The sequence below is a fragment of the Chironomus tepperi genome, unplaced genomic scaffold, assembly GCF_022539635.2.
Source record: "Chironomus tepperi strain 1889 unplaced genomic scaffold, CSIRO-AGI_Ctep_v1 contig_290, whole genome shotgun sequence".
In the NCBI taxonomy this organism is placed as follows: Eukaryota; Metazoa; Arthropoda; class Insecta; order Diptera; family Chironomidae; genus Chironomus; species Chironomus tepperi.
Window position 1 is genome coordinate 1 of NW_027226412.1, and position 21,933 is coordinate 21,933.

Consider the following 21,933-nt stretch of genomic DNA (forward strand, 5'->3'; position numbering starts at 1 on the left):
TTAATATTCTTAGCGACTTTCTCTGCGCCACTTCTAGTGGGACAATGATATAATTTGCGGCGGCTGACCAAATAGTGTTCATATATATTATGCGCGATTGTACGTGGGCATAGTATAATGCTAGCGCTGTAGTATTAGAGAGGAAATGTCTTATTCTTCTGACTGCGAATGCGAAGGCGATAACTTGATCTTTTATCTTATTAATATGTTCTTTAAATGTAAGCGAATCATCAATAATGAGTCCTAATAATCGTAGACTACCCACGCGTTCAATGATTTTGCCGTTAAAGTTAATGTTTAAAGCACCCCCAGTAAAATTTTCGAATTTCTTCTTGCTATGGAACACCAAGTATTTTGTTTTTTCGATGTTTGGGACAAGTCTATTCAGATCAAGCCAATTTTCAATTAAATTTGATTCAAAAAGCTCAAACATTTGATTCAAAATGCTCAAATATTTGATTCAAAAAGCTCAAAAACTAGATTCAAAAAGCTCAATGATTTGATTCAAAAAGCTCAAAGATTTGATTCAAAAAGCTCAAACATTTGATTCAAAATGCTCAAATATTTGATTCAAAAAGCTCAATGATTTGATTCAAAAACTCAAAATTCAGATTAAAAAAGCTCAAATTATCACTCAATATTGTCAGACTTGTTCCAAAAAGCTCCGACTTATTTATAAAAAGCTTTCAAATAATTCATTACCACTTCCAAATGACACATATTTCTAAAAATATCAATATCTCTGTTACTAAATATACACCTCAAAACAAACAAACAATACCGAACTCAATTTTCATTTATAAAAAATTTTATTTTTATTGCGATTATGTCAAATATTCCAGCACAGCATCACATCTTTTAACACCGATTCATCACAAAAGCTTGTCATTTAGCAGTTACTGATTGAATCAAAAAAATAGGAATCAAGCAACAAAAAATATAAAATAAAACATTAACAATTCGTAACATATTACAGTCATCCTTCATCATTCTAAGATTAATGGAAATCATGGCATTCAGGCTTTTTGATTGAAGTCTGTTACATTAACACGACCAGACCAGACATAAGCTCACATCCCGAGCGATACAGATGAAAAAGGCTCTATAAAGCCGCCACATAGAGGTGGCGCATATGGAGGTGGCGCATCTGGAGGTGGCGCATATGGAGGTGGCGCATATGGAGGTGGCGCATATGAAGGTGGCGCATATGGAGGTGGCGCATATGAAGGTGGCGCATATGAAGATGGCGCATATGGAGGTGGCGCATATGGTGGTGGCGCATATGGAGGTGGCGCATATGGAGGTGGCGCATATGGAGGTGGCGCATATGGAGGTGGCGCATATGGAGGTGGTGCATATGAAGGTGGCGCATATGGAGGTGGGCGCATATGAAGATGGCGCATATGAAGGTGGCGCATATGAAGGTGGCGCATATGAAGGTGGCGCATATGGAGGTGGCGCATATGGAGGTCGCGCATGCATGGAGGTGGCGCATATGGAGGTGGCGCATATGGAGGTGGCGCATATGAAGGTGGCGCATATGGAAGTGGTGCATATGGAGGTGGCCCATATGGAGATGGCGCATATGGCTGCCAAATAGAGGTGGTTCACATTGAGCAAGGTTCCATTTGCTTTTTGTAAAAGATGTTTAGTGGCGCTTCGTGGCGGAGCCTCCTTCATTTGTGTCTCTCGGGTACAGAAGTGAATTTTTTTTTATAAAATGTATAATTCAACACTGTTGTCAATCCTCTATGGTCACCTCATTCCTCTCACGCATCCAAACACACCATCATCACCTAAAAAGAGTCATCAATCATTCAAGTCATTTTTGCCATGGCTATGCGACGCTACACATAAAGAATGAACAATGCATAAAAGCAGCTATTCAGTCACACATTTTTATTCGTCTTCTATTCCAAAGGAAATGATAGACGATTCGTTAGTTGCATGTAAATTCTCCCCATCCTCGATGATAATAACATAAAAAGCTTCCATTATAACATCCGATTTCTATAGCATAGCAGTTTGCTGATTCATAGATTCTCTTTTTATTTTCCTAGTGACATTTCCCGGTTGGTTATAATAATTAATGGATTCACATTCAATATATACGGAATAAAATTCCATTCCTTCATCTCTCTCTATGTACTTTCAAAGCATTCATAAATAACATAGGGGGCCTGATAATAAACATCCATACATACAACTGCAGTCAACATACAGTCAGTATATAAAATACAGTCGAGAATGAATTAAAGCTGTCATGTGGTGGAAAATTGTGACACACATTAGAATTGGGAATAGAGGAATGGATAGGAGTTAGATCAGTTGAAATGGATGATACAATGAAATTTGGTAAGCGGATTTGAATGAGGCATCTTACTGTGCGATAGATAATACATCAAAAGAATTGAATAAGCTTCTGTGAAATGCGTACAAACACTCTAGGGTGATTGCAGTGGCACGCGCCTTGAATTGATGCTCCGGTTGACTTTGTAGTGATGTGGATCTATGAATGTAGACTTATAGTAATGGAAAATGAGTTTGGAGTTGCAAATTGTGTTGGATATTGGGATTCTTGATGAGTTTTGATGAATATTAAGGATGTTTTGAGTTATGACAGACTTTGAGTTTATGACAATCAGGTGAGTAGTCGTGAGTAATGTAATAAAATGGAGTGAAGGGTCAAGTGCGTAGATAAGAGAAGCTTTTGGGGGGTCACAACACCTCTCAGGATGATTTTGGTCATGTCAAATAGTCCCATATGGTGTCACTTAGTCTCTTATGGTGTCACATAGTCCCATTTAGTGTCACATAGTCCCATTTGGTGTCACATAGTCTCATATGGTGTCACATACTCTTATATGGTGTCACTTAGTCTCTTATGGTGTCACATAGTCCCATATGGTGTCACATAGTCCCATATGGGTTCACATAGTCCCATTTTGTATCACATAGTCCCATATGGTGTCACATAGTCCCATGTGGTGTCACATAGTCCCATATGGTGTCACATAGTCTCATATGGTGTCACATACTCTTATATGGTGTCACTTAGTCTCTTATGGTGTCACATAGTCCCATATGGTGTCACATAGTCCCATTTGATGTCACATAGTCCTATTTGGTATCACATAGTCCCATATGGTGTCACATAACCCCTTATAATGTCACATAACCCCTTACAATATAACATAACCCCTTTTAATTTAACATTACAGCATATGGTGTCACATACTCCCTATGGTGTCATATATACTCCATCCCCGTGCAATCAGTTCTTGCTAACAGCAGTGTATCTACAGAGAATTCGAGGAAGAGGTGAGTTTGTCAAAGGAAGGAAGGTTGACACCAACATATACTCCACCTCTCTCTTCAGTACACCCCTGCTCTATGCTCATTAAAAGCACCCACTCCACATTCCATAACTACAAACTTGACCTCCATAAACACACTGATTTACAACATAACCATCCAACATAAATGCAACGACAAGCACAAAAACACACTACCGTCAAATAATCTCTGATTGAAAGCACAAAGACAAGCCGTGAAAAATTTATTGATGCCTTTTTTTTTTTGTTCATGATTTCTTCCCACTGATATGTCACATAATTTTCTATCCATTCATTTTGGATTGTTATCGATTTCTCTCACACATCATCATCGCCATCATCCTTATTGTCATCGTCCCATGTCATTTTATGGCCATTTAACGGATTGATAATAATGAAAGGGCAAAAATAATCATCGAGTGCTGCAAAAAAAAAGGCATGGCACAATCGAAGTGATGTGATATATATAAAAAATATATACTTTTTTTCATCCCCATAAGCGATTTTTTTTTGGTCATCGATAATTGGAAGGGAGAGGGATTAAGTAAGCAGTAAAAAATATAAGAAGGAATATTTGAAGTAATCTTAATGGTCGGACAATGAACATTTGTCAACGAAATTCAAGTTTATTTTTCTTTGACACTTTTAGCTTCATTTAGCTTATGGACTTTTATGAAAAAAGATTTGGATATGCTAGGGATGGGGAGTTTTCATTTTGAAGAATAAATCGGTTCACGATGGGGATAATCAGCATTAGAGAAATTACTTTGTAGTCATGTGGATTGACAACTTACCCATTACTTACATCGTTGACCGTACTAATTAATTGTGGTCCATGGTTGCGCCTAGATGGTGTTTGAATTTGGCTCTTTCGATGGCTACCACTTGTTTATTACCAATACCAAGTACAATACTGTCAATTACTCGAACAGCACAACGTGTTCGCTAGATTACCTTAATTTCCTTACTAACGGTAAGACGCAATGTTGCCCATATGAAGTTATTATGTCCCTTCAGAATGCAGACCCTTCAGAATAAATATAAATTCGACTGTCATGCAGTTAAATTCAAAATCTGGTCTATTTTACTCAAAAAGTTCTTGCAAGAATGAATCTCAGTTTGCTGCAAGAGCTATGTATGTGTCTGACGAGTAATTAGTAACCTGTTTAGTCCAAATTTTATATGGTTACTCAAAATCTGTCTGTTCAAATTCTACCATTTTAAATCCCATTTTTAGAAGCTAAAATACAACAGCTGGACGAGATCAATAGAAAATTGTAATTTTGGACAACGGTAGATTAATGAACAGTCTAGATCACGAAGTGTAATGGAAAAATCAAACCAAAAATCATAATTGTGATCTACAAAGTCAGCATTCAGCAACTTGACTTAGGACGAGTCTACTACAATTCTTAGGTCTAGGAGAATGTCACTTAGATGCGAAAAATGCAATACCCAATTGAAACAAGATTTACATCCAAGTTGGGTATAATTTTCATGGCAATTATCATGAAACTTGTCACTTGGACACCATGTGCCAATTGTAGCAGCTACATAGTTGCCATGAATAATTTTTGCTGATCAGGATAAAGTCCGATGGGGAGCCTTTTGTAATATTGTATTTTAGGCTCCACATCGGAACATGATTCCAGTTAGTAAGTAAGTAAGTAAGTATACATGTCTGCTAAATAGAGTCCATATGTCACCTAGATTAAGTAATGCCTTGCTAATTATATTAATTACTCAAAAAATATTACTATAATATGATTAAATTTGACACTCATACCCAAAACTTTACCATCTAGAATTTCTATCAAATCCAACACAAACTTTTCTCGGCTATTTCCATAAAACAAAACAGCCAAAAGTTTGTCAAATATAAAACTTTTATCCGTTCCATATATGTGCGTACAGAAAAGTTCATTGTAACTAAAAGTCAGAACAAAAAGTAGGCATGAATTGGGTACAGCAAAAAAAGGCAATAGCACTTTGTAGATTGTGATAAGAAATCAAGATTAAGATTCATAAAAAGTGCCTTTTTGCCATAAGGACTGTACATGAAATTTCAATTAATTTTTATGGTAATTTTTATTACATTTAATTACTTGAATTTGGTGCTTGTTCCTCTATGTGGACTGTACGAGGAAAAAAAAGAAGCAATAGCAACAACTGTAAAAGTTTTTTTTTTTCAGCACCAGACCGAAAAATGTGAGACAATTTCAAAGGAGATTCACCTTGAGGGTGAATAAATGAGTTCAATTAAGGCATGAATATTTTCTGGTGTCATTATTATTATTATGTATAGTGTCATTCCTTTTCTCAGTTAATTAAGTGTCATTATCTGAAAGTATCTCTTCCGACTCTTTTGTATCTCGTTTATTTTTTTTTTTTTGACATTTAAAATTGTAAGGTGGAAGCAATATGCTGTGGTATTTAATTCTTTTTCGGACATTTTGGGCGGTGATGTGAATGAGAAATCAAGTAAATGGATAAAAAATTGAGTAGATGTAATCGTATTAATTAGTGAATGTAGGTTGAGTGGAAACGATTTGATTTTATCGAATTCTTTTTAAATCGAATTTAATGCAATTCAAGGACAATCGACGCTTCTGGTCTGAGAATTATGATTTGCAGCATAAATACTCATAACATACAAGCATATGCTCAATAAGTTTCTTACGGGACCCAATGATCATTTGCTTGTATGTTAGGGTACATTGTCATGGATTGCAGTTGATCTATATGGCCAGTGAAGATAAAACAACCTGTACTTAAGATCCATCAATGCCAAACTAAGACATCTGTCGTTGTTTAGTCATGCAACAAAGCGATACCCTCACTTTGAAGACGATGTGGGTTTGATTCCCTCCAGAAACTAATCTTTCAATGTTTACATAGTGTTTTCAATAAGACAAAGATTTACACCAATGCTCACGACATTGATGATGATGATGGTGGTGTCCTTTTTATCACTATGATATGGTGGGCGTTTCAGAAGCTTTTTGAATCTAGCGCAATTACTAGTTAATGCCGCAAGCTCATTAAGCGGTTTGTATGGCTGTGCTACTTCTTTATGAACAGATCAATATTGGTCAACCTATGTGTCCAAGCACATTAGTGTGGCGCCACAAATTTTTGGAAATGATATGAACTGTATGTCGTGAGTCGTTTTAGTTAAGACTTACCGCCAAGTTGTATCGCGAGAAATAAAATGTTGTCCACAACTGGAAGAGGCAATCATCAAGGAACACTATGTCTACTCGGAATTCGTCTCATAAGACAAGCATAATACATATACAGAATTGGCATCCATGCTTGGCGAAGCTCCAAAACTAATACTAGTGGAGTTGACCATAAAATTATTTAGTTATAAGGTATTCATTTAATGCTTCGTTTTGTAATTGCTGTAATTGGGACATGTCGATCAAGGATATCCCGAACTGCACATTGCGACGAACAGTATTTTTCGCCGTAAATATGGATCGAAATCAGTCATCACGATGCCGTCAGAGCAGAGAATCTTGAGTGTCTTGCCTTTAATACAGCGACTCAGTGGTGCCCTAGCGAACACGTTGTGCTCTTTGGATATAAACCATAGGACAAGCTTATTGATAAGTTTCCTTCCTTATTCATAAGTTTACACACTAATCGGCTAGTTTACATCCTTTTAAACTACTCATCAATCTCATATGCTTTAATCCCTTCACAAAATTAGCACATCTAAATATTTTCTCATTAATTCATCAAACTCATAATTTCAACAAATTTATCCTTCATTGCCAGTCATATATTCCTTAATCACAAGTCTCATTATTTTCATAATATCACAATTTATACACAGAGCATTCAACTTCCTTTACGGTAGACATAAAATCATTTTGCTCTAATTAAAATTTCTCTTTTGTTTCTATTATCTTAATCCAGAAAACCCGAGCATAATAAAGAGGAAGGAAGAAAAGTAATAATTTATATTATAATCTGGAAAGGAATCATAAAGGGACTTTAAAGGAACATGATTGTTGTTCTGTGCTTTACTTGTGAATGGGAGAAAAAAACACGAGTTTGGATCCAATTTATAAGTGACTTTTTTTTGGGAACAGACAATGGATGACTTCCGGTGATTTTGGAAATTTTATGAGTGTGGATGGGAAGGATGTGAAGGTTTTTGGATGTGAATTTGAGAAGTTCCAGTTTCTAAAAGGTGTAGCCATAGACATGCGTATGCAAATGGAGTGCTCAAGCAAATGTTCCATGACTGTCTATGCTACACATGTTAGAGAATACCATCATCATTTATTCAGGAGCTTGATCTATTTAAGTCCACTGCAGAGCTTGTCCTCAGCTTACTCAGCTCTTGAAAGCATGGTTATTGCCTGCTATAGATTATTATTGGCTAGACTTAAGCATAACATGCAATAACTTTGAAGGACAATGAATGGCTGAAAAGGCTGAGTTTCTTCAAATCGGGTATGTGCCTGAGTCACGCTAACTTTAGTTCGGATGTCATCGAATCTGGGTAATTCCCGGTAATTCCAGACCCACCTTGGCCTGGGGCTTGATTTTTGGCATTTTACACATCATGTGCTGTCCAAAAATTGAGCACGTTCGGTCCGGACTGTCATCGAATCTGGGTAAACCCAGATCCACCCTGGCTTGAAGCTTGATTTTTGGCCACTTCTGTGCCATGTGCCTCCCAAACATTGAGCACATGCTGAAAAAACTCACAAAACATCCTCAATTTTCAACAGCCAACCCGTTCGAATAACCAAGTTTCTATCACAACATCATACATTCAGGAAAACAACGTAATTTCAACAACCCAAAAGTGATCCATATTAAATGAAATAAACTTTAAATTGCTTGGAGGATGCACTTAAACTCACACAGTAAAAAAAAAAAAATAATTAAAATGTTTGCTGAAAAACTTAAAAACTTCACAATTTTATACCTCATTTTTAATGTACTTACAATATAATTTTCAAAAGTGTATACTACACGAGTACGAAGTAACTAAGTAGAAGAAATTAATTATGTAGCGAACAAGTAGCAAGGCTATGGAAAAGTAATTAACATGAAAAATTCTTGTAAGAATATAAAATTTTTTAGCATGTTTTTGGAATTTTGTTTCACAAAAGGTAGGTTAATAATGCAGAATGTCTGTTCGAATGGGCATTCGACAAACGGTCAGTTTCAACAAGTTATAGCGGTGTCGGTCATTAAAAAGTTTCAAATACACGCAACAATTATTCGTTTTAGAATGCAAAACAACAAGATTTTTTAATGTTTTGTAATGTTTTTCAATGTTTTACTGTGTTTTTTAATGTTTTGAAGTGTTTTTCAATGTTTTTACAGTGTTTTCAAATGTACATAGTTTGAATTTGTGAACAAAACAATAAGTTTTTTAATGTTTTATAGTGTTTTTCAATGTTTTTCAATGTTTTTACAGTGTTTCCTGAACATTTATTAACTGGTTATGAGTTTTAATCATAAAAATCCGTTAAATTATGAAAATTGTTGAATGGTGTCTTGAATCTTTATTGATCTTGTTTTTAGGTCAGGGAAAGTGTATTGGATTTTACTGGATCTTGTGCTTTAGTTCAGTGAAGTGAATTAGATCTAATTGGATCTTGTATTGTAGGTCGAGGAAGTGATTTGAATCCTGGGACTAAAATGCGCTGAAGAAGGTCAATATAAAGAGTACTTTTCTAATTTTTATTTAAAAAAGTACGGAAAAGGGAGTGAATTAAAATAAATTTTTAGAGCTCTTTATAGCATCGAATCAGTAACATTGATGACGATGATGATGATGATGACGCTATCCAGTGCTTCATTCTAAATCCATTAAAAAATTTATGATGAAAATTTCTAATGACATTTTTTTATCGTTAAAGCATAAAAAAATGCTTTCGAAATGAATTAAATTTTTTTGTGTGTTTTAATTATAATAAAATTGTTTGTGACGGCTTTATCTGCTGCTGTATTTAAATATGTAGCAAAACGTGTCAGTGCTTCATGCCTTTTTCGATGGGAGAGCAATTAATAAAATATAACAAACATTTTTGTCATAGTTTCATTCCATTTGCTCAATTTTATGATCTACTCTCGATGTGGATACATTTGTGCTGACTGAAATAAGAAAAAACATATAAATCAAAAGTTTTATCTACCTAGACAACCTCAGATTAAATTAAATTTTATGCATATTTTCTCTTGCTATGGATAAAGGTTTTTTGTGTATATGGAGGGGGAATGTAGATTATTTGAAGAATTCTTTTGATTTAAAGTTTTTGGTTTTATTGCTGTTGAAACTCTATAAAACATAAATTTTATTAGTTAGTGGTATACAAGCTGTGTTTAATGCAGTGTTGAACAACCTTTATTATGCCTATGAATACCAGAAGATTTTCACGGCACATCAATGCACAGTTTGTACAGTTTTGGACAAAAGGAATACACAGTGCTTCCAAGGCATCTATCATTTACCCGAAGCTCACAAGAAATCCGAGACTACATGGACGCTTTGATGAAGCAGGAGCACATGGTCAAAGATATAAGTAGCCGGAAATGAGGCTGAATTGTCACTCACCAGGAAAAGACCCTGAAGATATAATGCGACAAGTTAAATTAAAAAGGAACTTACAATACGAAGAAAGATAATGGACATTGAGAAGAGGGAAAACAAGTGTCTGCAAAATAATTTTACAACGGTTTTTTTTTGGTGTACAACCAATGTAAAATCGGTGTTAAACTGTTGTAAAATCATTTTTGGTGTAGATCCGGTGTAAAATCATTTTGTTAAATATTTAAAAAGACATTATTTTGTTTAATATAAAGTGATGCCCTATATTGCAAACATGTCCAAAAAGCACAAATCGGCAAATATACAAAAAAATCCAGTACCAGGCCGTTGTGATTCTGATTTTTTGCACAAATTCGGTTAAAATTCAACACAATGGGAAAGTCACCCTGTTCTGATACCGAATTTTGGATTGATTAACCAACTTTTGCTTTTCGGGACAGTTGTTAATACCACAAATCATTAAGTTCCCAAGTTATATTCGTTCAGCCTTCGAAAATTAAAATTCCAACATGAAAACGCTTTGCTAGAATATGAAGCAACCCCGGAAAAATATTAAAATGTACCCCAGACCAAGAAATCTTGCAATAATGCTGTTGATATAGACAACATTTCATTTAGTATTGAAAATTGGCAGACAGTGATAGAGTTAGCTTCAAGCGCTACCTTAAGGAGAGTATGAATCACAATTGATCTGTACGACCAAAGAATCAATGAATAATACTAATTTGCGAATATTTCCGTCAGATGTCTAAATCATACACGTCTGAAATACATAAATCTGATAGTGCTCCTTGTGATACTCGATCATTTTATAATAGAACGACATGTTCGATTAAACTAGACTAGGGTTTCCAAAAATTGGAATATTCCCAGACAGACGTTAGATGGGAATTCACTCATTTCCTTAGACTAGATGCCTCCACAGGTTCATGGCAAATTGAAGTTTCTTCAATTCTTATAAACACTCTTAAGGTTTACTTTTTCCTGTAATTTTTCTAAAATACCCAAAATTGTCCATCAAAGCACTTAACCCCCTTACATTCTCACCATAGCAAATGAAGATTCCAAATCTCGTCTTTAGCATTCAAACAAGTCATGAAACCGATGTGAAAATTTTATTAGAGCGACAGCAATTCATGTCATAAAAAATTTAATCCCAACTTTAAGACACAACCAAAAAATTTACATCAATCCACAGAAAATATCTTCAATATGAATGTGTCTCAGTAGATTTATAGTATTACCCTTATTGCTGCTGCGGGACACAAAACCTCAAATTGAATCATGAAAGATTACACGGAGAACGGTTCATCACTTGGATATGTAAAATCTGTTCCAACATGAACAATATGAAAGCAATCCGGTGTAAGTTAATTCTCTTCTTCTTTTTTTCATGGTGATTAAACCTCAAGCCAAATTAATTTTATGATACTATATTGCTGTTGCTTAATTAGTTTACACTACATACTTGCAGGCTGGATGGTTGTGGAAGCTTTTTATTTTTCTTCATTAGAATATTGCTGTTGAGGAATAATGTTGTTTAATGCAGACATTGTTGTTAACTAGGCATGCAGAATAATTTTAATTGATTTTTCTCAGATTGAACAGGATCTCTTTGCCTCTAAGGAGGTGTCTAGAATAAGAAGAAGGGGAAAAAGGAGAGAATGGAGGGGTAATGAGGGGTCAAACCATTACTTCCTTTTTGGAAGAAAATCTTCAAAACTTCTTTCAAAATCCAAATTGACAAACCCTTCACTCCTTCCTTCAGTAAATTTCTGACTACGGACTTGTTTCTAGAAATCAAATGGATCTTAATAGTCTTTATAGAATCATAAGATCATATGGTCTTCAATTGGCAACATGTCGTTGATTGGGAAGAGGAGCTTTTATTTCCTGATATCCTAAAAATAGTAAAACGTTTAGTAATTACGTAATGCGTTATTAGAACCCTCTGCCCCGCACAGTAACGCTTTGTAACAGAATTATGACCCAACTCAGTGGTGGACAATAGTTTATTTTTGGCGGCACATTTGGGAAGTCTTGACCTAACCGACGCTAGTGTGATGCGGCAGTCAGAGTACTCACCACTGAACCAATTTGTACTTCGACTCTTCTTCTTCCTACTTTCTAGTATTCAGAAAGAGCGAGGGCGAGAGGGTCATAGGGGAGTGTTGTTGCTTGAGAGAAAGGAAGAGGGCTTGGAGGTCAAACCTTTATTTTTGCAAAAACATCTTTAATTTGTTGAGGATTTTCAAATACTTCCAGACTACCCCCTTGACAGTCGAAAATCCACCAGTATCAATCGATTCATTCAATTCCTTTTCCAATTCCAATTCCATCACTTCATTTCCACTTTATTTTGCTTTTCCATATTTCTATGATAATATCACTCTCATGACTCCTCTGTCTTCAGACTCAAAATCTATTATTTTCCACGAATACATACCAAAAATCATATTTATTTTTCCAGAGGGATACGTTCGAGGCTTTTTTTCTATTGTATTCCCAAAAAAAAAAAAAATGAAAGAATGAAGGAAAAAACATCAAATCAAATGACGTGAGCATGTGATGTAGCAAGGTCGCAGCAACAACGTTTAGAGGCTTTAGGGAGATATAATGCATTGGATAGGCAGGTGAAGCATTCAGCTAGGCAAGATCGTCGTACCTGGCTGAATAGTATTGCTGATCAAGCACAGGATGCCGCGAACAAACAACAATCGCGCGAGCTTTACCGTCTTACGAAACGTTTGGCTGGCCAATCTAGACCAGCAGATAAGCCAGTCAAGTCAGTCGACGGAACTCCTTTAACCAATGCTGACCTCCAAATGAATCGATGGACTGAACATTTTAAGTCTGTCCTCAACCCTCCATCAACATCAACACACAGAGACTTTTTAGACAATGTTCAAATTCCCGAACTTACGACTAACATTGACACAACCAGACCTAGTGTTTCTGAGGTTAGAGGAGCTATTGAAAGCATAGGATCTGGAAAAGCTCCAGGCCCTGACGGGATCGCGTGTGATCTTTTTAAGGCTCATCTGGATGTTACAACAGATCACCTTCACAAAATCATTGGGTCCTTTTGGGACTCGGGAACATTCCCGAAAGGTTGGAAGGAAGCTCTTCTTATAAAATTGCCTAAAAAAGGTGACCTCAGTCTGTGTGGAAATTGGAGAGGAATTGCACTCCAAAACTCTATCAACAAGATTACAGCCCGCATCATACTTGATAGGATTTCTCCTATACAAGATGTGTGTTTGCGCAGGGAACAAGCCGGTTTTCGTCGGGGGAAGTCCTGTGTAGACCACATCAACACACTCAGGATCATAATTGAGCAGTATAGAGAGTTTCAAAGCCCTCTTAACTTGCTCTTTGTTGATTTTAAGTCAGCCTTTGATAAGATTGACAGGAGTGTGATGTGGCGGGTCCTAGCAATGTATGGTGTTCCAGACAGCATTATAAATCTTATAAGGCAACTCTATTCAGATGCAAACTTTCGAGTTTTGCATACTGGAATGATAGGCCCTGAATTCGAAGTGAATTCAGGTGTTAAGCAGGGCTGTATTCTCTCTCCCCTTCTTTTCAAAATTGTTCTTGACTACGTGATGAGAAAGATCAGTCAGAAGAAAAGAGGTATTCATTGGAATGTCTTCACTCGACTTTCTGATCTGGACTATGCCGATGATATTGTTGGCTTAACAGAGACAATGTCTGATATGGAGAAGTTCCTGTCTGATTTGATAGGATGCGCACATGAAGTTGGCTTAGAGATCAACGTCTCTAAGACCAAATTGATGCGAATTAATCCGCCAGCGCAGACACGAACAGCAGTCAAAATTCTCCATTTGGGAAATGAGGTTGTAGAGGAAGTGGATAAGTTCACTTATCTGGGAAGTGTAATTTCCAAGGACGGTGGTGCGGATGACGACGTACGCAATAGGACTCGACTTGCTAGTGTTGCCTATGGCTCACTAAGACACATTTGGACATCTCCACGACTATCTCGACGACTGAAGCTAAAAATCTTCAATTCAAACGTCAAGTCAGTGTTACTTTATGGATGCGAGACTTGGAAAGTGACTAAATCACTCACTAATCATATTCAAGTTTTCGTCAACAGATGCCTTAGGAAGATTTGTGGCATTCACTATCCAAAAGTCATTAGTAACTCTGAACTGTATAAGATGACAAACCAACAAGTCATCGCTGTCGAGATTGGAAGAAGAAAGTGGGGATGGATCGGTCACACTTTAAGGAAGCACGAAACAGATATTGCGAGACAAGCACTGTTTTGGAACGTTAAAGGCAAAAGGAGTGTTGGCAGAAGGAAAATAACTTGGCGTACAACAGTAGAGAAGGAGGCAGAACAACAACAAAAGAAGTTAGCAGAAGTAGCCGTTATAGCCCGGAACAGAGACCTGTTCAATCACTTTATTAACGCCCTACGATTCACAGTGGATCAATAGGAACCAATCATCATCAAATGACGTAAAAGTGAGTGTGACGAGTGTGGGTAGATGAAAAAAAAAGTCATTTACATTTGTTGCGGTTTGAAAATTTATATCGGAAATGATTTTTTATTCGTATAAATTTCATCATTATGACAAAATGAAATTTTTGAATAAAAAAACATAACTCCGTCAAAAGATAAGTTAAAAGTCGAGATATTGATCGATGGACTAAAGCGCATTTTTGCTAAGCGATCGGAATTTGAGGATTGCAAAGGGTAGCCATCCAGTCAATCATCCAGGAAGCCAACTAATCAAAGTGAAGTTATAAGCATCATTTTGTTCAAAAATGCGTCTAAAAAGAAGCATATCCTCCAAAAAAGAATTGTATATTATTATAATATAATAGAAGTGAGAGAAGGAGAAAAGCACACGGTGAAATATTTTCAAATCAATATTTGCGTGAAAATATTATAAAAAAAATCATTTAGCGTTGAGATTGAGAAATGAAAATCGCTCATGAATGTCAGGGAAAGGAAGGCAACGAATAATGTAGAAAAAATTGTGAGAAATTTTCATCGAGATATTAATATAAATATTATTCTTAATCTCTCTTTCTTTCGCTTGTTAGTTATAAATATACAAAATGGAAATGAAATAAAAAATTATGAAAAAATAAATTAAATCGATGAAAATTTTTCATCTTTTTTGAGCGGAGAATTTGGTTGGGAAATGGAAATGGGATGCAATTATTGCAGTTTGTCTGAAACTGTTTGAAGATATCTTACTCACATCGCCGGTCGTTCAGATCACAAGCCATTTATGACCTCCTTTAAACATTTACTAAAACTGGCTCTATCGCTGATTTCCGACTGCCAATTACTCATGCCATGCCATGCTATCAACAGCTTCTATCCATGAATTATTCAGCTTTTATCGCACTCTTTTGCCATCAACAAAGTTTGATTTAAAGGAACTTCCAGAAATCTCTCAACTACATGTCCTACCCACTGGAGCCTGTTCATCTGGACACTTCTCACGATATTACCTTCCCTTAATATAAGCGTCTTGTATAGCGCATTTTATTGAAGAAAACAAGGGTGAAGCTGCATTACATCAACAAGAAAATGATATCAAGCCTAAAAGGTAGAACATTGGTCTTATGTGTTTAAAATCCTGGGTTCAGTCCCAGGTCATGTCTAATTTTCGAATCATTTTTCCATTTCACTGTTGAAGCTCGGTTCGTTTGTTGGGTTAGTTTACGAGTCTTTGGCATATAATATGTCTTCACTGCTAAGTGTACAAGAATATACTAATATCTAGATGATTGTCTGGTACATATGAGTTCTAACTAGGAACATTACAGGGTATAACTGTTTTTATGAAGTATTCGTGAATTTACAGGTTCAGCGCTAGCATGTAGTTCGAATCTCACAATAACTTGTAGGTTTAAAGGGTGTGGTATAACAGATGCCTTCAGCTCATAAGGCTGGTCCGTTTATTATGTATATAAGTTTAAAATGAAATTTCCAGAACCAAATTTGTCAAAAATCGCTATAAATCCACAATCTCTCCATCAAATTCTCCTCACTTCCTCTTATGCTATTTTCTTTATTCAAACAATCTTCTATTTATTCCTTTTCATGCAACACGTCAAGATATTTTCATCGTTCATTGAGACGTTGCAACATAGTGATAAATTGTTTCTACTATGAGTTGAGTGAATGGAATTGAGTTTGAATATTTTTTTTTTTACGATATGTGAGGAATTTATTAATGTTTATATGAAAAGTATCGTGAGGTGATGTAAATTTCCGTAGTACGGATGGTAGGTGTGAAAAACATTTATCCATATAAAAATTGTATTCATAATAAACACGTTGATTAAAGTATTAACAGAAATAGAAAATTGTAAACAGATATTTTAAAGAAAATTTTTGTTGCTACCTACGGTTCATAATTACATTCAGATGGATATGAGGGAAAATTTCAGACATTTTTTTCCAAAAATATAATTTGAATCATGGTAGAAGGTATGATAGAGGTGGGATATAATGGCATATTTAGCTGCTTAAACTTCAATGAACCGTGCTGTGCCATTGACACCGAAGAGGTACGGGAATAGTATATGAACAATTGAAAAACATCACTGGTACAGTACAATGTTACACCTGGTACCAATGGTGCGCCGGTTATATGGTATAGTGGTGTGATAATACAGCATTAGTGCACAGTGATATGATGTACCATTGCTACCGGAGAGATATATCAATTTGCTTTACCACAAGCACCAATGTGCTGTACCTGTGATGTTCCTTTACCGTACAGTTACATGTCGTAGGGTCCCGTACCAAAGAAATTAGTCTTAGCAGGAGCGTAATTAGAAATAGGATGAATTTGGGTTTTTACCGAAATAACCAAAGCAAATTGGAGACTTTTTTTTCCAAAAGGAGTGAAATTGACTCTCAACCCTCCATTTCCCCTTGTCCCACCTGAATACCCCGTCTATCCTTCAGCACCCAAAACCCTATAAACTCATAAAAATTCCTCACTACGAGACTTAATCTTTAAAAAATCTTTTACAACATAAAATAACTCAACAAGTATCATCTTAAGGAACACTCACATTACGCTCATTTTCAGAATGTTTTATAATCCTTTAATTATTGCGAGTGTCTGAAGATGGTTACATAAAGTGCGGTTGAAGACATATTGCTGGATTATTTTGTTCAAACTTCCTTTAATAGCTTTTTTTTTTTCTTTCATGGTAACCATAACAAATTGTTGCTCTTTTCACAATTTTCATGAACGTTAAGCATAAAAGATATCGATTATTTTTTAAAGGGAATTGTAATAAAGTTTAAATTGATTACTTTTGTGGGAAAATTTATGGGAGAGAAATTAAAATTCCTGAAGCTACTTCTAAGTTTTCCATCATCAATTTATAAAGGAAATTGTAGTTTTCAAGTTGGTTTTTATGGATTCTTAAGTTCAATTAAACTATTGAGTTTCTTACAAATTGTATTTGGTTTTACAAAAGTTCATTAGAGTTCATTTTTAGATGCTTTCAGACAGTGGTGTATTCTGAGGGGGCATTTGATGGTCTAGTCTTGAATCAACCATACAGGGGTGCTTTTCTTCGTCCCTGCTCTTAAGGCACTGCGAGTCAATACTTGATGAATACTTGATGTCGCAATGAAATTTATGTAGGCTTCAAGGAATCTCTTGCAGATTTGAGCTCATGTACATTCTTCCCAGGTTTAGTCAACTACATGTCGTCAGGTCCAGTAAGAGCAACAAATATAGCAAATTCAGCATTAGGCACAATCTGTGGTGATTTATGCGTTCAAGTTGGACGTAACATCATCCATGGATCAGACTCTGTTGAAGTTTGATCCCAAGTTCCCCTTCTTCCCTGGACCCTAGATGCATCTCTCTTCGTTTTAGTTTTGCTCAAAATTGGTCAATAAACAGTAAAGCAATTATATCGAATTGGTGAGTTTGAAGAACTTTCGAATAGCACAAATCGGTTAATTGATCAAAAATCCAGCCATAAGTCGACGTGACTCTGAATTGATGCCAGATGACTCTAAGCGTGACTTGGTTTCGGTTGAAATCTGTCATCATCCCAGAGTCACGCTGATTTGGTGCTGAAATTTTAATAGATCTCCAGTGTACAAAAATACGTTATAACCAGATGATGGCAAGTAAATGTCCATTTGATGACTGGTTCTAGCGTATTTTTGTCGACTCGGGGATTAACCCACTCGTCCCCTTCTGAACCTGTCATGAATCCCACAAACATCCCCTTTTCGCCCCCTACTTCACTTCCGAGTAAAAAGACACCAAATTATAGCTCACTGCTACACAAAAAAAGTCGAAACTTTTGATTACATTAAAATTCGGATTATTTAAAAGTTATTAAGGTTGTAGGAAATAAACACCTGTGACTTGTACCTTAATTTAATCGAACAAATTTTCATGTTAGGTAGTTGAAAAACTTTTGCCTGCCGCTAGCAAAACATCCAATTACGCTTGACTTCACAACTATTCAGGCATTTGTTGATCAAAAAAGTCTTCGTACTCAATTTGATGATTCACTTCCGAAATTGCCTGGAAGCATTACAAAAAATTGCATACCCAGGTTAATTTTATAAATAAACTTTTTTAAATTATGAGCATATCTGTCCGCCCATGCTGACTTGCTCTTTTGTAAATATTTAAATTCTGAGTCCATTCACACAAAAAATTCTTAAAACATGAAAATTTTTCTTTAAAATTAAGTAATGATTAATTTGTATGAATATAAATAGTCACACATACATTGTAATTTATCATTAGAACATTTTCACATTCTTGCTGTTGTTGTTGTTCATGTGCGAGTAGAAGAGATTAATAAATCATAAACATATTTTTTGAGGGGATCATTAATTAAAAATGTTAGAAAAATTTATCACATTTGAAAAATATATTTCATTATCATATTCACACAAAATTGTGTGAATATATTGTTTTTTGTTTTACAGAAATCTACTTTTTTCGATTTACTGCCTCAGCCTTGCCGAATTATAAAAAAAGTTCGGTCATTCAAAGTTTGTGCTTCGTATTACCTATCAAATGGTAAAAACTCCTTCATGATTGGTGCTTCCAGTGCCGAGAAATCGCAAAAAATCACGTTCTGTCCTTTAGCAAGTTAGTTAGTTTCCGCGAAAACTCAATTTTAACACAAAGTTAAGACTTCCGGTTTTTTCTATCGATAGATATTGGTTATCACACGAGCTGTATAGTTTTTAGGGTCATGAGATGCATCCACTGAGGCACAAAATGCAAAAAACTGAAATTTTTTCCCTAAATATTAGCCGCTTATTCCAAAACACGTGTTTCAATAAACGATTATTTCAAAACATATTTTAATTTGGTGAAAAAAAAAATTTAGTGAACTGGATCTCACTGGATCTCATTTTGAAGGTCTGGAAGTAGACTGGATCCTACTGGATCTTGTTTTTATGTATCTAGAAGTAAAATGGATCCTACTGGATCTTGTTTTAAAGTTCTGGAAGTGAACTGGATCCGACTGGATCTTGTTCCTCCCCTTGGTGCATATAAAAATTTTTTTTTGTGCATAGGGAATCTTCTATATCCTATGAAAAACCATCCAAAAAGTTTAAAGTCATAATCACAATTATTAAAGTCATAATCACAAATAAAAATTTAGTCCACTGGATCTTACTGGATCTCATTTTGAAGGTCTGGAAGTAGACTGGATCCTACTGGATCTTGTTTTTATGTATCTAGAAGTAAAATGGATCCTACTGGATCTTGTTTTAAAGTTCTGGAAGTGAACTGGATCCGACTGGATCTTGTTCCTCCCCTTGGTGCATATAAAAATTTTTTTTTCTGCATAGGGAATCTTCTATATCCTATGAAAAACCATCCCCAAAAGTTTAAAATCATAATCTCTTCTCTCTTTAATCATATTCACACAAAATTGTGTGAATATATTGTTTTTTGTTTTACAGAAATCTACTTTTTTCGATTTACTGCCTCAGCCTTGCCGAATTATAAAAAAAGTTCGGTCATTCAAAGTTTGTGCTTCGTATTACCTATCAAATGGTAAAAACTCCTTCATGATTGGTGCTTCCAGTGCCGAGAAATCGCAAAAAATCACGTTCTGTCCTTTAGCAAGTTAGTTAGTTTCCGCGAAAACTCAATTTTAACACAAAGTTAAGACTTCCGGTTTTTTCTATCGATAGATATTGGTTATCACACGAGCTGTATAGTTTTTAGGGTCATGAGATGCATCCACTGAGGCACAAAATGCAAAAAACTGAAATTTTTTCCCTAAATATTAGCCGCTTATTCCAAAACACGTGTTTCAATAAACGATTATTTCAAAACATATTTTAATTTGGTGAAAAAAAAATTTAGTGAACTGGATCTCACTGGATCTCATTTTGAAGGTCTGGAAGTAGACTGGATCCTACTGGATCTTGTTTTTATGTATCTAGAAGTAAAATGGATCCTACTGGATCTTGTTTTAAAGTTCTGGAAGTGAACTGGATCCGACTGGATCTTGTTCCTCCCCTTGGTGCATATAAAAATTTTTTTTTGTGCATAGGGAATCTTCTATATCCTATGAAAAACCATCCAAAAAGTTTAAAGTCATAATCACAATTATTAAAGTCATAATCACAAATAAAAATTTAGTCCACTGGATCTTACTGGATCTCATTTTGAAGGTCTGGAAGTAGACTGGATCCTACTGGATCTTGTTTTTATGTATCTAGAAGTAAAATGGATCCTACTGGATCTTGTTTTAAAGGTCTGGAAGTGAACTGGATCCGACTGGATCTTGTTCCTCCCCTTGGTGCATATAAAATTTTTTTTTTCTGCATAGGGAATCTTCTATATCCTATGAAAAACCATCCCCAAAAGTTTAAAATCATAATCTCTTCATCTCTCTTTAATCATATTCACACAAAATTGTGTGAATATATTGTTTTTTGTTTTACAGAAATCTACTTTTTTCGATTTACTGCCTCAGCCTTGCCGAATTATAAAAAAAGTTCGGTCATTCAAAGTTTGTGCTTCGTATTACCTATCAAATGGTAAAAACTCCTTCATGATTGGTGCTTCCAGTGCCGAGAAATCGCAAAAAATCACGTTCTGTCCTTTAGCAAGTTAGTTAGTTTCCGCGAAAACTCAATTTTAACACAAAGTTAAGACTTCCGGTTTTTTCTATCGATAGATATTGGTTATCACACGAGCTGTATAGTTTTTAGGGTCATGAGATGCATCCACTGAGGCACAAAATGCAAAAAACTGAAATTTTTTCCTAAATATTAGCCGCTTATTCCAAAACACGTGTTTCAATAAACGATTATTTCAAAACATATTTTAATTTGGTGAAAAAAAAATTTAGTGAACTGGATCTCACTGGATCTCATTTTGAAGGTCTGGAAGTAGACTGGATCCTACTGGATCTTGTTTTTATGTATCTAGAAGTAAAATGGATCCTACTGGATCTTGTTTTAAAGTTCTGGAAGTGAACTGGATCCGACTGGATCTTGTTCCTCCCCTTGGTGCATATAAAAATTTTTTTTGTGCATAGGGAATCTTCTATATCCTATGAAAAACCATCCAAAAAGTTTAAAGTCATAATCACAATTATTAAAGTCATAATCACAAATAAAAATTTAGTCCACTGGATCTTACTGGATCTCATTTTGAAGGTCTGGAAGTAGACTGGATCCTACTGGATCTTGTTTTTATGTATCTAGAAGTAAAATGGATCCTACTGGATCTTGTTTTAAAGTTCTGGAAGTGAACTGGATCCGACTGGATCTTGTTCCTCCCCTTGGTGCATATAAAAATTTTTTTTTTCTGCATAGGGAATCTTCTATATCCTATGAAAAACCATCCAAAAAGTTTAAAGTCATAATCACAATTATTAAAGTCATAATCACAAATAAAAATTTAGTCCACTGGATCTTACTGGATCTCATTTTGAAGGTCTGAAGTAGACTGGATCCTACTGGATCTTGTTTTTATGTATCTAGAAGTAAAA

The 21,933-nt window shown here is 35.4% G+C and overlaps 1 protein-coding gene across 1 annotated transcript; it reads right to left on the reverse strand.

The window, feature by feature from the left end:
• Positions 1-1,074: 1,074 nt before the first annotated feature.
• Positions 1,075-3,701, reverse strand: LOC139092076 (uncharacterized; the record flags this gene model as incomplete). The annotated part of the gene is made up of 2 exons (XM_070642358.1): positions 3,660-3,701; positions 1,075-1,589 (listed from the first exon to the last, which is right to left on the reverse strand). Coding segments are annotated over exons 1-2 (557 nt in total), but the record flags the coding sequence as incomplete, so codon positions are not given.
• Positions 3,702-21,933: the final 18,232 nt, after the last annotated feature.